This window comes from Ovis aries, chromosome 14 (genome assembly GCF_016772045.2).
Source record: "Ovis aries strain OAR_USU_Benz2616 breed Rambouillet chromosome 14, ARS-UI_Ramb_v3.0, whole genome shotgun sequence".
Taxonomy (NCBI): domain Eukaryota; kingdom Metazoa; phylum Chordata; class Mammalia; order Artiodactyla; family Bovidae; genus Ovis; species Ovis aries.
This window is the reverse complement of record NC_056067.1, coordinates 23,829,053-23,845,660: the sequence shown is the minus strand read 5'-3', so window position 1 is coordinate 23,845,660 and position 16,608 is coordinate 23,829,053. Positions and strand designations below refer to the sequence as shown.

At 51.6% G+C, this 16,608-nt stretch overlaps 1 protein-coding gene across 5 annotated transcripts in view; it reads left to right on the top strand.

The window, feature by feature from the left end:
* GNAO1 (G protein subunit alpha o1) overlaps positions 1 to 16,608 on the top strand; it is a 181,684-nt gene that overhangs the window by 90,058 nt on the left and 75,018 nt on the right. For all 5 annotated transcript variants that reach the window (XR_006056104.2, XR_006056103.2, XM_042231647.1 and 2 more), the window contains exon 3: positions 8,107 to 8,248. Coding sequence is in view for 3 of the 5 variants with exons in the window: in XM_042231647.1 (XP_042087581.1) it covers positions 8,107 to 8,248 (142 nt within the window). In the remaining 2 variants the exon portion in view is untranslated. The remainder of the gene's footprint in view (positions 1 to 8,106; positions 8,249 to 16,608) is intronic.

Genomic DNA, 16,608 nt, shown 5'->3' with positions numbered 1-16,608 from the left:
TACCAGCATCATCACACACGGATCTAGCTTTACACAAATGGCTGTGCGAGGCACACTCTGCGCTATACCTGGTGCTTTCATCTTATAGTCTTGTTCAGATCCAGTGCTCCGGTGGGTTCTGTGAAGCCTCTGATTGCTGGTATGTGGTTCATTAACTCACTGGCATCTCACTGTTGACTGTTTGCTTGAAGCTGCATTCTCTGGAGCCGGGGTGGTCAATTCCCCCATCCACTGGGGCGGGTGGTGGCTCCAGGGCCAGAGCCCCGTTACACATCAGGTCTCCCTGACAAAGGGAAACCCTCATCAGCGGTCACACCAGTGAAGCTCTGGGCACCAAGTCTAACCCAGGCAGCCCGCTTATGATCAGAAGTGCCTTCTGTCACCTCATGAAGCAGTCCCCATTCAGGAGGCTCAGCCTTCACTTCGCTACTGCTCCTGTGAGTGAGCAGATTATCTGCTCCAGTCTGGGCAGGGCCCCCTCCCCCCTGCCCTGGCTTCCTTGCTATGGCCATGAGCCCTGCTTCCTTCTCCCAGGGGGCAGGGGTTCTCCCATAGTGTCCGACCTCCCTGCTGCCCTGCAGCCCCTGGTCACTTTCTGTCCTCAGGAAGACAGACACAGGACACCCTGTCCTTTCTCCCTCAGTCCCACTCACCAAATACGATGATAACAGTCCTAGTAACAGCTGCACTGATTGCTTCCTGTGTCGGGCCCCAGCGAGGATAGTTACTATTAATTACCAAGCCCCTCTCCATGGAAAGTTAAGGAAACTGAAGCACCAGGCAGTGAAGGCAATTGCCTGGTCACACAGCTCAAGTCTGGCTCCAAAAGCACCCTCTTCGTCTGAACTCTTAAGGGGATTATCGTGAAGGATGGAGTGACAGTCCCAATGCAGGGGACAGGGTGCTGAGAAAAGGAGGCAGAGAAGGGGCATTTAATCCACCGTGGAGATGGAGTGAAAAATCGTGTTCCCGCAGCTTAGCGTCTGTGAGTCTGTGAACCTTCAGAAGTTGGGCGGAGGGGGTGTGTGTGGTAAAACCGTGTGTCTTGGTTCATTTGTCACAGTGTCAGAGGCATCCGTGATTCAGGGCAGGGACGGCTGCCAGGCCAGATGATCCTCCAGGGTCCCTTCCTGGTCCCGAGTCTGTGGTTCTGTGACCATATAAGGCCGCGGTGCCTGGGGAGCCTCAGTGCTGCTGAGTGCAGTCCTGCATGGAGAAGGGGAAGCAGAGAGCAAAGGGAGCCCCAGCCCAGGCCCCCTCACTGGTCCCCAGGACAGCAGAGAGAGGAGCAGGGTAGGGGAGGCTGGGGGACCCTCCTTGGTTGCCTCTTCCCGGAAACTTCATGTGAGCTCGCTGCTGCCCTCCCGTGCTCTCCCCGTCTCCGTGTGGGTTCTCCTCCCTCAGTTGCGTTGCCAGGTTTCCAGAGTCCCGCCAGAGCTGGATGCTCAGGGCTGCAGAGTCAGCCTTGCTTGCTCCTAGGCTGCTTCTGCTCCGGCAGCTTGGGAAACCCCTCAGAGCCCCTAACCCTAGTGCAAGTGTACTAGGAGATGGCCTAGTGTGGAGTGGGCACCGAGGCGGCCTCTAGCCTGGTCCACCTCTGCGATGCTAGCTCTGCAGATGTAAGGAATCCAGTGGGTTCCCACCCCACCTCCCCACCCCCCACCCCCACAGACACAGATACACACAGACACACACACAGACACACACGCTCACACACACACACACCTGTCTTCTTTAGCGAGCTCCTTGGAGAGGGACAGATCTTGTGCCCCAGTGTAATCTTGCTTGTGGAGTTACATCCCATGTTCTCTGAGTTCAGAGAACCACGCTGTATCAGTCTATTCAGAGCCAACCCTGTGTCAGCTGATAAGGAGAGTGGGAACTGAGATGGAGGACCGACAGACAGGCTGCTGGTATGGACAGAAAGTTAATAAACAAGTGTACTAGGAGATGACCTCCCAAGGTGCAAAACATATTTTGGTCATGACTGTGTTGGTTGTAAGTGACAGAAACCCAAATCAAATCAGCTTATGCAAAAAAAGAGGGAGTCAGAAAACTCGTGTCCCTCAAAAGTGTCAGGACAGGGCTAGCTTCAGGAACAGCTGGATCCAGTCATCAGGGGCTGTCTCTGGGACTTGGTTCTGTGCTGCTGTCACTCAGCTGTGTAGATGGCGCTCAGTTTGTCTGAGGCTGCTGCAGTGTGAGCTGCCGGAGCTGCCGCTGACCATTACTAAGGTGCCCCGTGCAGACTCATTCCTGCTTTCCAGATCCCATCCTCATCTCTTCCAGGGCTAGACTTGGGCTGCCACAAGAAGCCCGACCCCCACCCCCCAGGCTACCTCTTCAACCCCTGTGCCTCCTTTCCTCGCCCCACAGCCCTTGGACTGATATAGGAGGTGTTTTGATGCTAACTTTGTGTGTGAAATCTCTGGGTTCTCAGGGAACCTGGATATAGGAATTCTAGCAGAAGAAGCAGTCCTGCGTCTCAGCATCCACGTGGTAGGCACAAGCACGGCCTCAAATGCCACTGTCACCCTTGCCAGCTGTGTGACCTCGGGTGACTGGGTTAACCTCTCTGAGCCTTTGTTTCCTTCCTCTGTTGAGAGGAGATAAAAATTATCTCCTAGGATTGTTTTGAAGATTAGATGTGATAGTACATGCAAAGCACTTGGCACAGAGAGTAAACCCTTAAACAATAGGGGCTATTGTGGTTCTACTTCTCTTATACCACCAATGAAGGAAATTCTCTTTAAGGGACTTTGACTTTAGAATGAAGGTATCATTACTAATAGCTACTGTATATTATTGTTGTTGTTTGTTGTTGCTAAGCTGTGCCCGACTCTTTGTGACCCCATTATAGCCCACCAGGCCCCTCTGTCCATGGGATCCCAGTTGAGGATACTGGAGTGGGTTGCCGTTTCCTTCTCCAGGGAAATCTTCTCAAACCAGGGGTCAAACCTGCGTCTCCTGCATTGGCAGGTGGATTCTTTACTGCTTAGCCCCCAGAGAAGCCCACCATATAGTATACACTTGCAGTGAAGTGAAGTGAAACTCACTCAGTCATGTCCAACTCTGCGACCCCATCAACTGTATAGTCCATGGAATTCTCCAGGCCAGAATACTGGCACGGGTAGCCTTTCCCTTCTCCAGAGGATCTGCCCAACCCAGGGATCAAATCCAGGTCTCCTGCCTTGCAGGAAGATTCTTTACCTACTGAGCCACAAGGGAAGCCCAAGAATACTGGAGTGGGTAGCCTATCCCTTCTCCAGGGGATTTTCCTAAACCAGGAACCAAACTGGGGTCTTTCCTGCATTGCAGGCGGATTCTTTACCAACTGAGCTATGAGGGAAGCCCTACTATATACAATAGGCACTTTACATTTTTTTCTCACAATGAGTTCTTGTAGTTGAAGAAACCAAAGCCTGAGGAGTTAAATCCTTTCCTAGGAACACACAGCTCATGAGTGATGGAGTTGGCGTCACCCACATTCTTCTGACTCCTCAGATCTGACCACTGCCCTACTCTTTTCTCCCCGGAATGAGATGGGAAATAGAAAATAAAGAGGCCTTAAGTGATACTTTTAAGGATAAATGATTCAAATCAATGCTGAGGCAGAGTTGGGGAAGAAGAATGTGGCATGAAAGAAATACTGAAGGACTTTTACTAAAAAAGTGCAGCGTTTTTCTCTGAATAGTAGCATTATGAATATTACTTACTTTCAGTGTTACTATGCATGGTGCAGCTTTTCTAGGGTTGAGTCAGAGGGAACGGAAGGTATAAAATTCTACCCTGAAGCAAGAAGCCCAATTTTAAGCTAATATAAGCCAGCATGAACAAGTTATGCAACCAGTAATCATGATTTGAGCAGTTTCTGCCCAAATTGCATCATTTTTGTAAGCCCCAAATGAAGCTTTCTTATTTGAGGGCACCCCAGGCACCTGTGAGGCCTTCCAGCCAGTGTTCGGTCTAGCCCATCCTGAGGCTTGAGGTGTGGCGAAAAGGACCGTGTGCTTAGTTAGAGACCCGGGTTCTGTTCCGGCATTTGGCTCTTACTGTTTTTGCTGACAGCCGTTAGGCCGGTTACCCAGTCTTACTCAGTCTCAATACAGGTGGATAGAATAAAAGTCTACCCTCCCTACCTTGTCAGGTGCTGTAAAGGTTAATACTAACAGGTGTGAAAAAATAACCCTAGTGGAAGGAGATCCTGTAGGCGGCCAAGGAGCTAGAGAGCATTCCCAGGAGAGCAGCAAGGCCGGCTGGTCCAAAGCAAAGCATGAGAAACTCATGGAGCCGGCTTCTTGCAAGAGTGTGTCATGGGAACCAGCAGATCCAGGCTGCACCTCTCAGGGCACCCAGAGTTCCCACCCTCTGAGGAGAGTCGGGCCTGATGGCTCTGGCGTTCACAGTATGCATCTTATCAGGCTTTCCTTTCAAGTAACTTTATGCTTTCTTGTTGTTGTTTAGTCACTAAGTCACGTTCGACTCTTTGTGACCCCATGGACTGTGTGTAGCCAGCCAGGCCCCTCTGCCCATGGGATTTCCCAGGCAAGAACACTGGAATGGGTTGCCATTTCCTCCTCCAAAGATCTTTCCGACCCAGGGGTTGAACCTGTGCCTCCTGCACTGACAGACATTGGCGTACAGATTCTTTACCGCTAAGCCACGGGAGAAGCAGTGTTACGCGCCTTCTCGTGTAATATAAGAATTGTGCAGCAACATATTTCCATTTTATTCCTCCCATCCTTTGTGCTATCGTTGCATAGATTTTACTTCTACATGTTTCCACATGCATGTCACAACGCATCTTTCAGCCTCTTTCCTCTCTCTGCTGCAGTTTCGATGGTTTCCATTGCTGTGTCTTCAGGGTCACTCTTCTTTGGGGTGTCTCACCTGCTGTTAGTCCCCGTCAGTGAAATTTTTATTTCAGATACTGTATTTTCATTTCTAGATACTCTGTTTTGCTCTTTTTTGTATCTTCCATTTCTCTACTCATTATGTTCATGCGTTCCTTTAGTTTCTTGAGAATATTTTAGATAGCTGTTTTTGAGGTCTCATTTGTTAATGCCATCATCTCTGACACTTCTGAGTTTGCTTCTGTTGACTAATTTGTCTCCTGGTTATGGATCACACTTTCCTCCTCCTTTGCATATCCAGAAATGTTTTTATTGGATGCTGGATACTATGAATATTAGATTGGTAAGTGTCTGGATTTCACCATCCTCATTTAAGGAGTGTTAGATTTCATTCTGTCACGCAGTTATTGACTTGTGGGTCAATTTGGGTTTTTCTTTGAGACTCACTTTTGAGTTCTGTCAGGGCAGGTCTAAAAGTAGCCTTTACTACTGAGGAGTGAGCCTTCTGGGGTCTCTGCCAAATGCCCTGGGGGTTTAACTCCGCATTCTGACTAGTGGGCACTTGCACCACACTCAGACTTGGGTGAGCTTTGGACGGGTCTACCTTAGAAGCTCCCTGACGCATGTTTCTTCTCAAGTTTGTAGAGTCTCACTCGGTTCAGCCAAAGGCTCAAAAAGACCCCCAATCAGATATGTGGAGCTCTGTGTCTCGCTGTCTCTCTCTCCTCTCCTCTTTCCTCTCAGGGACTCTGCACCTCAGCCTTCCAGAACTTTTCCCTTTACTCCATGCGCTCAGGAAGGCGGCTATGCTGTGCGTGGGCCCTCCCTCCCCGCGCTGAGGTCTGGTGGACGCCTCCGGGCAGAAAGCCAAGGCGATCACAGGACTCATCCCTCACAGGACTCGCCACGCTCGCTTCCCTTCCGTCCCAGATCACAAGTCCCGCGCTGCTTATTCTCCAGTGTCTGAAAGCCCTTGTTTCACGTATTTTGTCCAGATCTCTAGTTGTTTACAGTGGGAACTAACAATTCCCTTTGAGATTCCCTCCAGGGTAGTACACATCCATGATGCAAGCGGGATGTATGGTCAAAAACTTGTACAAAGCTGGATTTAAGGCTAATAAAAGACAGTGAAAAGGCAGTGGGGTCATTTTGATCTGCTTCTTAGAGAAGCTCAGGATAAAGGCTCACAACCCAGCACCAAGTCACATTTTATAATAGAAATTGTTACTATCCATCAGCTGACCTGGGGATAAGTAAACATGGTATATCTGTAGATGGAATCTGGTTTGACAGTAAAAAGGAAGGGAGTGCGGACGGATGTGACAGCACAGGTGAACACAGATGAACACGCCAAGTGAAGGAAACTAGTCGCAAAAGACGACACTTCGTCTGATCGCATGTATGTGAAATGTCTAGAGTAGACAAATTTGTAAAAACAGAAGGCAGATCAGATGAGCGGTTGCTTCCTGCTGGAGGTGGGGGATGGAGTGACTGCTAATGGATACAGGATTTCTTTGGGGGAGGACAAAAACATTCTGAAATTAGAGATCACTGCCCAACCTTGTGAATATACTAAGGAATGGTGAATCTCACGTTTCCCATGGGTGGATTATATGGTCTGTGAACTCTTATCTCAGGAAAACTGTTTATAGAGAGAGAGACTCACTAGCAGTGTTCTCCAGTACCGAAGGACATGCAAGGCTGGAGAAGGGCTGCAGAGGTAGTAAGGGAGTCTGAGCTATTACACAGGTGGATGTACACGTCACAGGTGGTATTCAGTCTTGGACTGGAAAACGTGCCCACAGGAGAGTTTGCAGTTTACTGGCAGATGACTAATGTTGGATGTGTGTGTGTACGTGTGCGTGCGTGCTCGATTGTGTCCGACTCTTCATGACCCCACAGACTGTAGTCTGCCAGGCTCCTCTGTCCATGGGATTCTCCAGGCAAGAATACTGGAGTGGGTTGCCATTCCCTTCTCCAGGGGATCCTCCCAACCCAGGGATCAAACCCACGTCTCTTGCATTTCCTGCATTGGTAGGTGGATTCTTTGCCACTGTGTCAGCTAGGAAGCCCCTAATGTTGGGTGTTAGTCTTAAAATCCATTTGTCTTTTCTTAATTACCTCAACCATGAGCAGATTCTTGCAGAGTCTCAGTTTTACCCCCTTTCTAGTTTTCTCTGCTTCCTGGGCCCTTGTCAGCAACGGGCACCATCTGCCGGGCTCAGGGGCCTCAGGGCATGTCCTCCCTCAGCCTTGACCTCAGCCGAGCCTGAGCACAGAAGAGCGCTGAGTGTTGCGTGGTCTCTGGGAGCTGCAGAGTCACCTCCATGTCCTCCGTGTCGAGTTCAGAGCCACCAGAACAAGGGCAACACAGTGCTCACATCCCAACCCAGGGTGAACAGGCCCCCTCCTTCTGCTGGCTCTTCTGTTGTCAAAGATGAAGGTGGTTCGTTTGAAGTGAGTGACCTTACCTTCGTTAAAAGCAGTGGAAGTTTGCTGTGAGAGAAAAACGTGTTCTTCATCTGCAGGCTTTTTTCAGGGTCTTCAACAGTATGCTCCTGAGTGGATATTTAAGCTAAAACCCTGAGCTTTGCTTAAAAATACTATTGGCAAGACTTCCCTGGTGGCTTAATGGTTGAGAAATCCGTCTGCTGATACAGGGGACAGGGGTTCAGTCCCTGGCCTGGGAAGATTCCACATGCCTCGCGGCAGCCAAGCCCATGTGCCACAGCCACTAAGCCCGTGCCCTCGAGGCCTCACCCCACAGCAAGAGAAGCCGCACACCGCAGCTGGAGAGTGGCCGCCACTCACCGCGACCAGAGAAAGCCCACACACAGCACCGCAGACCTAGAGCAGCCAAAAGTAAATAGTAAAATATTCATGACAAGCATATATTGAGTGCTCAGTGTGTGTTCTGAGTGCTTTCAAGTGTTGTCAACCCCTGGACTGATCTTGCTTCCATGGTATATAGGGAATATAAACAGACTGCCTTTCTTTTTTTCACAATTTTGTTTTTTAAATTTTTCAGTAATTCCGGTAGATTTTTCCTTCAGATACTGTGGTGCGACCACAGCAGCTCAGTAACTCAGCATCCAGGTTGGACCAGACCCTCAGCCAGCTAAGCCAGGAGGTTGGCCGGGGATTGGAGAGCAGTAGAGAGGGAGGGGAGGGGATGGCCTCCCACGTCTGCCGCGCTCATTGCCAGGTGAGGCCAGTGCGCTCATCAGACGTGCTGTGTGTGGTTTCCCTCTAGGATCATCCATGAAGACGGCTTCTCTGGCGAAGATGTGAAGCAGTACAAGCCGGTGGTCTACAGCAACACCATCCAGTCCCTGGCAGCCATCGTCCGGGCCATGGACACTCTGGGCATCGAGTACGGTGACAAGGAGCGAAAGGTAGGCCACTGCACCCTTGGGCGCGGGGAGGAGACGGCCTGTCCCTGCTCCCCACGTGTCCTCTCTATGGGGCCGGGTTGCCGTATGGGGACGGGGCGAGACTGTGCTCTGTCACCAGCCAGGGCACCCATCCACCTGGCCAGTGCAGCCCAACAGGGGGCTCCGGTGGTGGGCAAACCGCCACAGCACGGTCGCGACGGAGACGACAGACCCAGAATTCCAGGGTTTATTGTGTAGATGAGAAAGGGTTGGTGACACTGCCCTAAATCGTGACCCTCACAACATTGTCCAAGTACATGCCCTCGGGCAACTCACTTGAACAGAAAAATATATTTTTAGGCACTACAAGCCCCACCTGGCCACCATCTCCCCTCCTTAGGGCAGCTTTCCTTTCCTTGCCGGCGGTGGGGGCAGCTGTTCAAACCCACTCTCTTCCTCCTTTGCACCAGGGGGCTGTGTTTTCCCTGCCTCCAAGGTGAGTCTGAGGACCAGGGGCACTCTCCTTCCTGCAGGAAGTTGACATCCTAGAACAGGGACAGTTTTCAGTTGAGTTTCCAGGCTTCTGATAGGTGGTGAATGGAATAAATCATAAAAACTCTTATTTGCGAACATCTGCATTCACTAAAGTTACGCAGCTATACTGGAAAAGCCAAATAAAAGGGGCGAGGGGAAACAGCCTTGGAAAGTTCTCTGCAGGAGTGGCTCTTTGTCTCCTGCTGGGACTCTGAATCCCAACCATCCTCTCCTTGTGACCTGAAGTGTGAGGTGGGGAGCAGGTGGAGGCCGTCTAGTGCCTGGGCCCCTCGTTGGAGCCTCTGGATAGAGAGCGTTAAGCTCCGGTTCCCATGTGGCTTGGTTGTGCACTGTGTATATATCCTTTCTTTGCCAAAAAATCACCTCCCTCATGGAGGAAAACCATCCTCACCTTCTCTGGGCGTAATAAATCATCTGTGACAGATAGCTTTAAATGTAAAATTCAATGTTATATGCACAAAATCCTAATTCTCTGCGACAATCATCCCAGCTCAGGTATCGCCTTCCCCCTGGAGGAGGGGAAAGTGAGTGACTGAGGGTGTCCAGGGCCAGCCTGGGGCGGGGAAGCCAGGCGCTGCCCCTCAGGGAGGAAACCCTTCTCCCTGGGGATGGGCTTTGGTTTTGGTCACAGAGCCAGGGCTGTGGAATGAGGGACACTGCGAGCTCTTCAGTTTTGTTTGCACTAAGAATTCACTGAGGATACAGTGTGCCAGGCCTTGCTGGAGATGTGTGTGTATGAGTCACTCATTCGTGTCCAACTCTTAGGACCCCATGGACTATCGCCTGCCAGGCTCCTCTGTCCATGGGATTCTCCAGGCATGAATGCTGGAGTGGGTTGCCATTTCCTTCTCCAGGACAGTAGAGCTGGAGAGACCAGTCAGCAAAGAGCAGCTCAGATCATCAGATGTAGCGAAGACAGGTTACAGGACTTCATTCATTTTAATAATAATGGTCACAACAGTAACACCAGTAGCTCTCTTGTACTGAGCACCTACTAGAGGCCAGGCACTGTGCCATAAGCACTTTGCAAGTATTAACTCACTTTTGTCAACACGGGTGGGCGTTAAAGCAGGAAATGCCCAGTCTGATCTTCAGACATGGGACAGGCCTTTGGTCTCTCTGTCTGCCTTTTGGTCAAAGAAAGCTTAGTGCCTGAATCTCAGTTAACCAGATGACAGACGCAGTGCAGAAGGCTCACGTGTCCATAGCACACACTTTACACAAACACACCCACCCACCGCAGCCTGCGAGACCTTCCAAGAGTGTGTGTGTTCATTGCCACGCCCACCTCTCAAGCAACTCTTCCTCAAAACCTCCTGCCCTGATTATAATCCAAAACAGCGTGACTTTGAAATGCTTTTCTCCTTCAGTTTTGGAAAACGTTTGTTGTTCCTGGAGGATTTTGTTTTCCCAGCTTATTATCCTGAGTAGAGAGGTGGTTGCTTGGGTATTGCTAGGAACATGACGTGTTAAGGTCTATGCCACGGGGCCCGTTGGCCTCCGTGGCTGTTTCTTGTGTGGTGGAGACAGCCCTCAAGTAGACGGTTGGGAAAGGCTCCACTGAAAAGGGAGGCCGAGAACAGAACGGGTGCTCCCTGGACACGGAGGAGCTGGAGCCCAGTCCTCTGCCGGCAGGTGGCACCAGGGCACTCGGGCTTGTCAGGAAGTCCTCCAGGCCCCGGGACATCTCCTGCTTTATTTCGCCTTAGGCCGCAGTGAGCCAGGCAGCTGGAGAAGGTGTTCCCTGGGAGTGGCCTGGTGTGGATTTGCTGTCTAGGAGCTGCTTGCAGGGACCCCCCACCCCACCCCCGCCCACCTGCCTGTGTATCAGCTGTGGGGGGTTTAGAGAGTGAGGTGGAAGGGGGCAGCTACTTCACACTAGATGGCCAGGGAATGTTCCCCTGAACCTGAAAGGGATATTTGTGATGAAAAGACCTCGAGAAGGAGCCAAGAAGGAGCCGTGGGAGGAAGAGAAGCAGAGGTTCCACGCAGACACCACCAGGCCCTAAGAGAAAGTGAGCCTGGTGAGTTGGGAGTGAGAAGTGAAAAAAAAAAAAAAGACACAGAGAGGCAAAGCGATTTATCCAAGGTCATTCAGCACAGAATCCGTATTTATAGATGTGTAACCCTAAGGAAACTATGATCCATGTGGCTCAGGTCCAGGGCAGAGCCCCACTTAAAGAGGCACAGTACAGCCAGGCAACACAAAGCTTCAGAGCCCTATTCTTCGGAGTCTCTCCCAAAACTCAGAAAGGCACTCAGAGGACAGCCCCCACTGCTCTTCTCACAGGGCCTTTCCTGCCTTCCCCGTCTGTCCCAGTCCTGCTCTCTTGAACCGCTTTCTTCCTGAGTGCCCCGGACACCATCTCTCTACACACCACCACGAGCCTGCCAGGCTCTCCCCCTCCTGCCCTCTTTAGTCTTCTCACTTGTCCGTCTCTGCCTCCTGCCCTCTCCCTCCCTCTCCCCATCTCTCTCTCCCCGACTCCAGCTGTCTCTCCGTTGCTCCTTCTTCCTGTGTCTCTCTCCTCTTGCCCCACCCCTTTCCTCCGCCTCCTCCCCACCCCTCTCTGCATCTCCGTCTCCCTCTTTCCTCCCCGCTCTCCCCGCTCACCCCAGCTCATTGTCATGTAAATTGTCCTAAACTTTTGAGAGGATCTTCCCCTCCCTCTTCTCCCTCCATCCTACGCCCAGGGCCTGCATCTGCATCACAAAAGCAGAGAACCTCATCTGGCAGAACTGGCCTCAACCCTGACACTGGAACAAAGTCTGGGGGAAACTGGACAATCAGAGGATTAGGAGGTTCATTTGGGCAAGCCTAGGATGGGGAAAGTCTATGAACACTCCCTTGTGATGAATTTGATCACACCCACGTGTGTATAGAAATACACACAAAGTTTATGTCCATATGCGACGTATACTTGCATATGTAAAGCACATTATAATGGGACAATAGCAAAGAAGTAATGCTTTGAACTTGTGTGAGGCTTTATTCAGTTGAAAAACCCTCTCATTTTCATTTTTGCTTTGTGCACGTCCTATTTCTCCCACTAAATTTTGAACTCCCTGTGGGCAGAATATAGGTCTTATCCATCTAGTACAATGCCTGACACAGGAAGTATTCGATAAACTGCATTCCAATCCCAGTTCAACCACCAACTGTATGGCCCTGGGTACATTATAGCTTCCTTGGGATTTCTGTCTGTAAGATGGGCATAATTCTAATACTGTCCCCTTTCATCTGGTGTTAAGGTTAGATGAGGTGATGCATGTGAAACGCTGGGACAGCGCCTGACACATCCAGCACCTAACCGGCAGTCCGGGGCCAGTGCCCTAAGCGGGGCTAAGATCAGTGCTGGTGCTGGAATTGCTACCCAGTCTCTGCCGGTTCACCAAGGGGCTTCGTTGGAGTGCCCCCTCCCTGCCCTGAGATGAGATATGGTACTCTTTGGGGAGGCAGAATCAGATTTCACACTTAGATTCCAGAACGTCACAGAATCTCCTCTGGTAAGAGAAACCTTGCCATTTAAGTCACACAGTGGAGCGCTGAACACGGTCTCCTTTTGAATCAGGGAAATGCTGTGATGCCGTCTCCACGGCGCAGCGCTGTGTACCCTGTAGTTCACAAGAATTCTGAAACAGATGGAAACAAGGATGCTCTCTAGTCTGTATCTGCCTGAGTTCGTTGGGGTCTGGAGAAACCTCAGTGGGTGTTGTCAGGTCTGATGAGGGGCTGGGGAGGTGACAAATGAAGGCCCAAACCTGAGGCCGGAAAGAGGCTTCCTCTGGGCAGCAGCGCGTCCACCACCATGTGCTAGACGCTGCCACTCTTCCGCTGTAGCAGGCCAGCCCCGGCCCAGCTCTGACCCTCTGCCCGCCCAGGCTACAGAGCTTGAAACTCCTCCGTTTAAGACCATCTAAGTCTGGTGCTCCATTTTGCAGATGAGAGCCCCACCTGGCCCTGACAGGAAAGAGACTTACTCCAGGGATGACGTGGCAGGCCGGCGCTAGAGTTTGAGGTTTTCTGAATCTCTGCTCAGTTCTCTTTCCATCTCAGCAGCCTGCCCAAAATCACTCAGCCAACCTGGGGCCTTGTTGTCTTTCATTTGGTGGGTCAGCCAGTCATCCCACAAATACTCAGTGAGCAGTCACAACACCCCTGGCAGACAGTGCATGGGGAGGCAGGGTTAGATGCAAAAATGAAAGAGGGAGCCCACCCTTTGATTTGCAAGGCCTCCCCAGCTCTGCAGGGCTCAGTGCAGCGAGGTCGGCTTGCTTCCTGTCATCTGAGACTGGATCAGGCCCCAGGCCCTGGGTTTGGGGCAGGTGTCTGTTTTTTAAGCCCTGCCATAAAGAGTGCCACACCTGGCCGCTAGTACCTTGGCCCAGGTTGGCAGCACAAGTGGCTCTTCCTGGCCTTCCTCCAAAAAGACCAACTCAGAGGAACAGCAGGTTTCAAGATGGGAAAGGAAGAGGCGGGGGATTAAAATGCCAGGTTTTGAGATGGCCCTTTAATGCTTCTCCTTCTTAGCCTCTTTTTGGGTTTCCACAGCTGAAGATAGTCGCTCCCTCCTCTGAACACGGTCGTTCTGGAGCTCCAGACCCAGCCGTCTCCCGGCACTCTGCAGCCGGACAGGGAAGGAGGGGAGCCTGAGGGCCAGGACGGTGTTATCTACCTGTACAATCACCCATTCATTCATCCACATAGGTATTCCCGCAGGGGTGAGCAAGACCCAATCCCTGCCACCAGGGCGTAGGCAAGGAGGACAGATGCTTCAGTAGACGATGGTGTTTTCCTTTGATTTGGTTTTAATTTTTATTTATTTGTTGGCTGTGCTGGGTCTTGGTTGCCGTGCACAGGCTTTCGCTAGTTCCGGCAAGCTTGTGGTGTGGGGGCTTCTCCTTGTGGTGGCTTCGCTTGTTGCAGAGCATGGGCTCTAGGGCGCTCAGGCTTTAGTGGTTGTGGCTCACGGACTTAGTTGCTCCACAGAACGTGGAATCTTCCTGGACCAGGGGTCGAACCTGCAGCCTGTGCGTTGGCAGGTGGATTCTCAACCCCTGGACCACCAGGGAAGTCCGGTAGACGGTGTTTTTTCTTTTCATCAAAATGTGGTGATATTGATGCTCCTCAGTGGGTTGTCTTGAGGACTAAATGACTACTAGATGCAAGATCTTAGAGTAGAGCCCGGCACCCAGTAGGTACTCAGGAAAGCTTAGCTGTTGTTAGCATTGTGTGCCTTGAAGCAGAGTGACAACTACTCTAGTTTTCAGAGGTTGGTTAGACATTACAGATGAATGCCGGAAGTGAGGCATCCCCCTGGCTGAGGGCAGGGATCTGAGCAGTCATGGGAGGAGCCCTGCCTTTGCCTGGGTTTTGTCTTCCTGTCAGTGCTCATCCTCAAGAATCAGGAAAGCAGGAGCCAGCTTGGGCTTCTCTCTGTGATTGGCATTTAATGAAGGGGCACTGATGAGAAGAGGATGGTTCTCTTCCAGAGAGCTTTGAGGGTTAAACAGAAAACCATTTTTCTGAGTCTTGATAAAATGCTGAGCCCTTCCCTGCCGTCATAAGTCAAGTGTTGGGAACACACGAGGATATTTCCTTATTGATGGAGGGTCATAGTGGGCCTCAAGGTTCTCTCCATGGATGTCAGAGATTGTGGTCCAGGCCCAGACGCAAAGGACATCCCAGTAGAAGGCTGGGCCTAATATGCCACCCTGGGACATTCGTATAGACACCTTACCTTGAGCAAGTCACAGAGCTCCTCTGAGTTGCACTGTGTAAGTTAGGATGTATTTGGCTGCTAGTGAAGACCACCCAACTGTCGGTGTCCTTGACAGTAGCTGCTAAGTCACTTCAGTCGTGTCCGACTCTGTGTGACCCCGTAGACGGCAGCCCACCAGGCTGTTCTGTCCCTGGGATCCTCCAGGCAAGAACACTGGAGTGGGTTGCCATTTCCTTCTCCAGTGCATGAAAGCAAAAAGTGAAAGTGAAGTCGCTCAGTTGTGTCCGACTTAGTGACTCCATGGATTGCAGCCCACCAGGCCCTTCTGTCCATGGGATTTTCCAGGCAAGAGTACTGGAGTGGGGTGCAGTTGCCTTCTCCACCTTGACAGTAGGGACACCGTCAATTCCTGGACAGGGACTCATGAGAGATGGCGGCCCTGGGGCTCCTCGAAGCATCAGGCCTGGGTCTACCCCACGGGGCCCTCTGGTTGCTCGTAGCTCCAGGTAACACCTCCCACAGGGACTCCAGGGCAGAAGGAGAACACATCGCCCAACTTCGAACCACACATCGGCCTAGCAGGAGGGAGCTGAGGAAACCAAAAATGCGGCTTTTTTTGGCTCTAGTAGGACACAGAGGCAAGAGAGAAGGGGGCTGAGGGACGGCACCGGTCACCGCCGGCCACTCTGCCTGTGAGCTGCTGTGGGGATCTGTAAGAACGTGGAAGCAGATGTGCTGAGTTGGTGGGAAGTCCCGTCTGGAGGCTAGAAATGTGGTACGGCTGGGGAGCTGCTCTGGGGAAAGTGTGCTCCTCCAAGCGGGGGCACAGGGGGTCATAACTTCTTCTCTGGTTTCTGCCTTTGTTTGCCCATTTTAGTCTTTTCCGGCCGATATAGCAACAATACCATAGATGGGTGGCTTAAACAACAGGAACATATTTCTCACAGTTCTGAAGGCTGCAAAGTCCAAGGTCAGGGTGGCAGCAGATGAGGTGTCTGGGGAGGACCCCTTACTAGTTCACAGACAGCTGTCTTCTCACCGTGTCCTCTTGAGACGGAAGGACTGGGATTGATCTCTGGAGTCTCTTATAAAGGCATTCGTCCGCAGTCTCCTCCCAGACGCCCCGCCTCCTAATATCAGGACACTGGGGATTAGGTTTCTACATAGGAATTTTGAGAAGACACAGTCGATCTATAGTACCCACATCAGAAGCTGGAATGTTGTCCCAAGGGGCACTGGAGAGGAGAAGATGGTTGGTGGCAGGTAAATCTCCTGGCAGCGCAAAGCTATGCCAAGTATCTGGGAGGAATGTCCGTGCAGAGGATCCTGGGGTGCGGCTCACTGAAGAGAGCAGGGCAGTCCACCCCGAGACCACCACCCACCCGGCCTGGCGCCCCGGCTTCCCTGGGCAGGCTGGGTGACTGCCGCGCCTGGCCTCCATCCGGCCCCTCCATGGCATGGCTCGTGGAATGAGTGGGTGTTCAGGCCTGCGCCTTGGCCAGTCTCCACACATTCATTGTCTGTAGAAAGAGGTGTAGAATTTTAGAAAGAAAAAAGGAAACCTAACGACTCCAACTAACAGTAAATGAAAACCACAGGCAGTGGTGTCTTGCGCTTCGGTCTCCTCCCTCCCTCCCTTTCTCTTTCTCTTTCTCTCTCTCTCTCACAGTAGCGTACACTCCCCTCGTCTGTCTCTCCCTGTAAGCCCTGAATTACCCGGCTCTAATGGTGAAAAAAATGTTATGACTGTGGAAAAAATGGTGAAAAAAATGTTATGACTATGCAAGTGAATATTTCCGAGCATCAGGATAGGGGGTCCCCACTAGTGGCCTTTCCCTTGAGTATATAAGGGGCCCACATGACAGCCCTCAGTCTACCCCCACCCCCTGCATTTCCACCGGCTACCCCACAGGAAAGCCAAGAGCCTCCTCTTTGGAGCAGGAGTGTTGGGGGCACATCTTTTGGGCTCAAGGTGGCAAACAAGCTGCCAAGGATCTTGCCCAGCCTCGGAAGACATAGAGGACAGCTCAGAGAGGCCTGCCTGGCCAATGCTCATGTGCTGAGGCTCCTGGCATGTTGAAAAATGAAGAATTCTTAAAATAA